The sequence below is a fragment of the Mandrillus leucophaeus genome, unplaced genomic scaffold, assembly GCF_000951045.1.
Source record: "Mandrillus leucophaeus isolate KB7577 unplaced genomic scaffold, Mleu.le_1.0 Scaffold2, whole genome shotgun sequence".
Classification (NCBI taxonomy): domain Eukaryota; kingdom Metazoa; phylum Chordata; class Mammalia; order Primates; family Cercopithecidae; genus Mandrillus; species Mandrillus leucophaeus.
The window spans coordinates 5024972-5029983 of record NW_012102031.1 but is presented as its reverse complement, the minus strand read 5'-3'; the positions used below and the strand labels follow the sequence as shown (position 1 = coordinate 5029983).

At 59.7% G+C, this 5012-nt stretch overlaps 1 protein-coding gene across 6 annotated transcripts in view; it reads right to left on the bottom strand.

The window, feature by feature from the left end:
• Positions 1-5012, bottom strand: part of PLA2G6 (phospholipase A2, group VI (cytosolic, calcium-independent)) — an 87435-nt gene that overhangs the window by 3995 nt on the left and 78428 nt on the right. For 3 of the 6 annotated variants that reach the window (XM_011978872.1, XM_011978870.1, XM_011978869.1), the window contains 5 exons: positions 4423-4559; positions 3877-4031; positions 1887-2054; positions 899-972; positions 7-699 (listed from right to left, as the gene is read on the bottom strand). In XM_011978872.1, coding sequence (XP_011834262.1) covers positions 555-699; positions 899-972; positions 1887-2054; positions 3877-4031; positions 4423-4559 — 679 coding nt within the window. In that variant the 3' untranslated portion in view covers positions 7-554. Of the gene's footprint in view, positions 1-6; positions 700-898; positions 973-1886; positions 2055-3876; positions 4032-4422; positions 4560-5012 lie in introns of those variants that run through there. The other 3 variants (XM_011978873.1, XM_011978871.1, XM_011978874.1) reach the window with 1 other exon arrangement.

Below are 5012 nucleotides of genomic sequence, written 5' to 3'. Positions count from 1 at the left end.
AGTGTGAGCAGCTGGGCCGGTGTGAGGGGTAAAGTCGAACGGGCATCCTGCTCCTGCGGCCTGGGCTTTCCTGGCTGATGGGGTGCAGGACACCCCATTTCTCTAGTCCCAGCCCTCAGGGAACGGAGCAGAGGGCAGAGGGAGTGGGCTGCACCCACTAGGAAGCCTGGGAATGCCCTTGCTAGGGGCTAGGGTGGAGGCAGCCCCACAGGCCGTCAGGGAGGCTGTGGCTGGGGGCAGGGGCACAGTTGCGCCTGGGTACCCTTAATGTTTGAGCTGATGGGGGAGTCAGTTGTCCTTTACAGTCAGGGAAAGGGCCAAAGCGGGCTCTAGACTTTCCCAGCCTGGAATGACAGAAAGTGCTGGAAGGCGGGGTTAGTGGGAGAGAGGCCTTCAGGACCAGCCTCGGGCAGGCAGCTTGGCATTCTCCCAGGCCTAGTCTATGGATGCAGAGCTGCCTGGGCCCGGATCTGCCTGGGAGGACAGTGGCTGGGCCTGGCCTGCAGGGGCTGAATGGATGAGGTCAGCTGGGGCCGGTGAGAGGCCGGGAGCCCTCAGGGTGAGAGCAGCAGCTGGATGAGCTTCTGGAACTCCTCACGGTGCTCATAGATGTAGACCTCGGTCTCCCAGAGGGCGTTGACCAGCACTGTGTCACTGACCTCATCCAGCATGATGTCCGTCCCCAGCTGGGGGTTCAATCTGTTCGGGCCAGGGAGGAGGGGGTCACCCTAGGATGCTCAGGCTGGGCAGGGGATGCCAGCTGGGACCAGGGTGGGCTTGGGGAACAGAGCAGACCCTTGGGGAAAGGGAAAGTCCACACCAGGGCTGGGAAGGGAAGGTTGGTGAGACCGACCAGGCCAGGGCACGGGGCCAAGGGCTGGGGCGGCTGAGCCCTCACCTGAAGTACTGGATGCCAACCATCTCGCACCAGGCCCGCGCCCGGTCCACAGCCCGCCCGTCTGGATCCGTGCACTGGTGAGAAGCAGCCTTGCTGAGCGCCGGGCCCACACCCCGCCTGGCCCGCACTCCGCCTGGCCCTGCCCTGCACTCTCAGAGCCCTGGCCTCGGGAGCCCCAGGCTCTTTCGAGTCGGGCTGAGCCACACAGCAGCAGAGTGGCTCGGGCAAAACCCCTTCCTGGGACTGCAGGGACTGTCCCAGCTGTGCAATCAGAGGGGCAGAGGTCTCAGCAGTGCCCTTTCAGGGATGGTGAGTTGGGAAAAGTGTAGTGGGTGAGCTGGGAAAAGGGCAGTGGCTGAGTGGACAGGCCTCCATGTCCCCTCTCCCTGAAGTTTCTTTCTTTTTTTTTTAATTTTTATTTTTTGAGACAAGGTCTCCTTCTGTTGCCCAGGCTGGAGTGCAGTGGCATGATCACAGCTCACTGCAGCCTCTGCCTCTTGGGCTTAAGCAATCCTCCCACCTCAGCCTCCTGAGTAGCTGGGACCACAGGCACACACCACCATGTCCAGCTAAGTTTTTAATTTTTTTGTAGAGACGAAGTCTCATTATATTGTTCAGGCTGGTCTCAAACTGCTGGGCTCAAGTGATTCACCCGCCTTAGCCTCCCAACGTGCTGGGATTATAGGGGTGAGTGCCCATCCCACTCTGGAGCTTTTGTCCATTCTGGGCTTCTACACTGGGCTATGTTTGCAGAAAGGGATCTACAGCTAAAAAGGGTTTGAAAACCCCCCTGCTGGTGGTCACTGAGGGTCCCTACCCTGCCCTGAGACTCCGAATTGGGGACTCTCTCTCCCTGCAGCTGGCTAAAGGCGATGGACACAGCCCTGCTGTCTCCCCCGACACCAAAGGCCCCACAGGATGAGGGGAGGCCATCCACCTGGGCTGCAGACCCTGAGGGAAGTGGCCTGGGGGAGGGGCCCACACTCACACAGTCCACCACCATCTTGCCCAGTTCCTTGGCCCCAAAAACAGTCTTGGCCAGTTCCCAGGGGTTGCTGGGACGGAAGACATCCACACAGGTCACAGGCACCTGTGGGGACCTCCCTGTCCCCAGGGAGACAACGATGGAGAGTTTCTTCACCTTGTTGGCCTGACCCTGTTGGGAACAGGACAGGGACAGTCAGAAAGGACCTTCTACAGGTAAGGGGAGCGTCAAGGGGAGGCCCAAGACTGGGCTCTGCGGCACATGAGAACAGGGCAAGAGGTCTCTGGTGGCAAGAGCACGCCTGGCATGATTTCCAGCCACCCCCGGAAGGGCTGGTGCGGGCATCACATGCCATCTGCTCAGGATAGCACCTTTGTACCAACAGGACCACACATACACCAGCTGCGAGAAGGATCCCGCCCACCCCATCTGATCCTGGCCCAACTCAAGTCGTGGCCAGGGGAGGAAAGGTAGAGGGTGTTTCTTGGTGTCAGTGATTTGCCAGGTGTTTGCATCATTACTTCATTTAATCTCCAGCCAGTCTGTGGAGAGGGCACCAATCACCCAGTTTGCAAATGAGGGCTCTCAGCAAAGCTCGGGCCCGGAAGCAGCTGCCAGGGCCACATGGTCGGGAAGTAGGGGCTAAGGCTTGAACCCGAGCCCTGGGTGTTGCCTCTCTCTTTTTTTTTTTTGAGACAGAGTCTCGCTGTGTTGCCCAGGCTGGGCTGCAGTGGTGCGATCTTGGCTCACTGCAAGCTCCGCCTCCTGGGTTCCCACCATTCTCCTGCCTCACCTCCCGAGTAGCTGGGACTACAGGCACCTGCCACTACGCCCGGCTAATTTTTTTGTATTTTTAGTGTTAGCCAGGATGGTCTAGATCTCCTGACCTCGTGATCCGCTTGCCTCGGCCTCCCAAAGTGCTGGGATTACAGACGTGAGCCACCGTGCCCGGCTGCTGCTTCTCTTGTTTGTTTCCGAACAAGCTCTGCTGCCAATTTGCAGGATGATCTTGGGTGATGCCTCCCACTTGGGGTCCCAGGCTCCCCATCCGCACACAATAGGAGAGTTAGACTGGCTAGGGTCTGACAGTCTCTGCCGCCTGCAGGAAGCCCGCCCTGCCTGGTCTGGCCCCTAGAGGGCGCTCCCTTCTCTGTCCGCCCAGAGCCTCTGCTGCGCCGCCCAGGATGCCCTGGGGCTTCGGGAAACCACAGCATCAAGGATGGAGCTGAGGCTCCCGGCGCTGCTGTGAACATTTCACAGCCAACAGCATGCCAAGGCCTCGCAGCCTCCCCAGGCAGGCGCTATGATGGCCCCATTCAGTAGCTGCAGTGAGCGCGGGCAGAATCAGGACCCACAGATGCGCTCTGGCTCCAGGGCCCGAGCTCAGCCACCGTGCTCGCCCACCCTGGTCACCCACTGCCCGCCGCACCACAGGGCCTCCCCTAGCATGCTGGGTCCTGCCAGCCTCTGCTGTACCTCCGCAGGGGGAGGGCTGCTGCTCTTCCTCCAGATCACTGATTCTGCACTGCTCTGTCCCCAAAGGCCTCAGGATGGGTCCCCTGTTCCATGGAGCCCTTTCCGAGCCCCCAGGCGTTTTAGCAGAGGCATCACGGTCCTCCACCACAGCACCAGCAACCGGTGGGGGCAGGCATTCCTGGTGGACTGTCTATCCACAGAGGTGAGCTCAAGGGCAAGCACGTGTCCTGTCCCCAGGCTGGCTCGAGGGGTACGTCCATGGTACGCATGCTGCCCTCCCCATTCATGCACACTTAGAGCACAGTGGTCCTCAGACCCCCCCTTAGCACAGTGCTTCAGGCAGACCCCACCCGCGGAACAGGTTCCAGTGAGATCAAGTTGCCCTGCGTGCACATATGAATAAGTGCATGTGTAAAAGCCACTTGCTGTCCTGGGGGTCCGTCCCTAGCACGGTTTGCTGAAACAGGATTGGCTCCAGGGAGGGGCGGGTCCAGGCATTCTGGCCTGCGGCACTCACCTTGCGGATCAGGTCCTGATTGTACTCATGGATCTCGGTCATGGCATCCAGTGTGGGGTTGTTGGCCAGCAGCCCGCCGTCCAGGAAGCGCCCACTGGGTCGGAAGTAAGTAGGAGCTGCCCCGCTGCTTCGGGCTGCCCGCCACACCAGCTGGTCTAGGGGCGGGGAAGGAGGGTGGCCCAGTGGCACAAGGAACTGGTATAAAACCCATGCGCTCCAGATCTCAGGGTGTGCATGTGGGGGGCTGGGGGTGGGGGAAGAGGGGAGGCTGGGAACTCTACAGAAGCAGGACCCACAAGGCTACACTCTGGCCAGTTCGTCCTGGTGGAAGGCAGGTACAGCTGAGAACTTTCCAGGGACCTTTCTAACCTGCCGGGGGCCTGACAGCTCCCCTGCAATCCCTGTCCTCAGCCAATAAAGACCACTACAGTGGGTGGGCTGGTGGCACAGTGAGGGTGCCTGATGGCAAGTGCACGACTCCCACCCACCACCCTGCAGCCGCTCGGGCCAGTCACTTCCCATGGATGCATCAAACATGGTTTAAACCTGAGGGCTGAGCTGGAGGCCTGAGGTTAACGTTCTGGTTGAAACGAGGCTCCCGGACAGTTTCTGGAGCATCGTAGTTCCGGAAGAGGTGGAGTTCAGCTGGTTGCCGGTCAGACAGTGTCCCTGTCAACATCACCCTGGAGAGAAATGAGGCAGGAGGACTGCTGAGCCACCCGCCCATTCGCCTTTCCCCTTCCCCGCCATTCACACCCCAGGGCTTTGGGCAGCAGAGTGCCTACTCCAATCTCTGTTTGGGATAGGTGGGCTTCTCCCCCCACCATCTCCCAAAAACAGGCTCTCTCCGGCACTGCTGGAGGAGTGTCAGATTGGTCCAACCTTGGGAGGGCAATTTGGCAAAAGGTGGTGTTTTTGAGAGGCTAATCCAATGGAAAAACCTGTGGCAAGACTGATAAAACATGTCTGTTATCTGTTATCAGAATCAGGAAAGAAAAGGGGGCCGCATCAACAGACACTGCAGACATTAGAAAAAGGAGAATCGGCTGGCTGCAGTGGCTCATGCCTGTAATCCCAGCACTTTGGGAGGCCGAGGCAGGTGGATCACCTGAGGTCAGGAGTTCGAGACCAGCCTA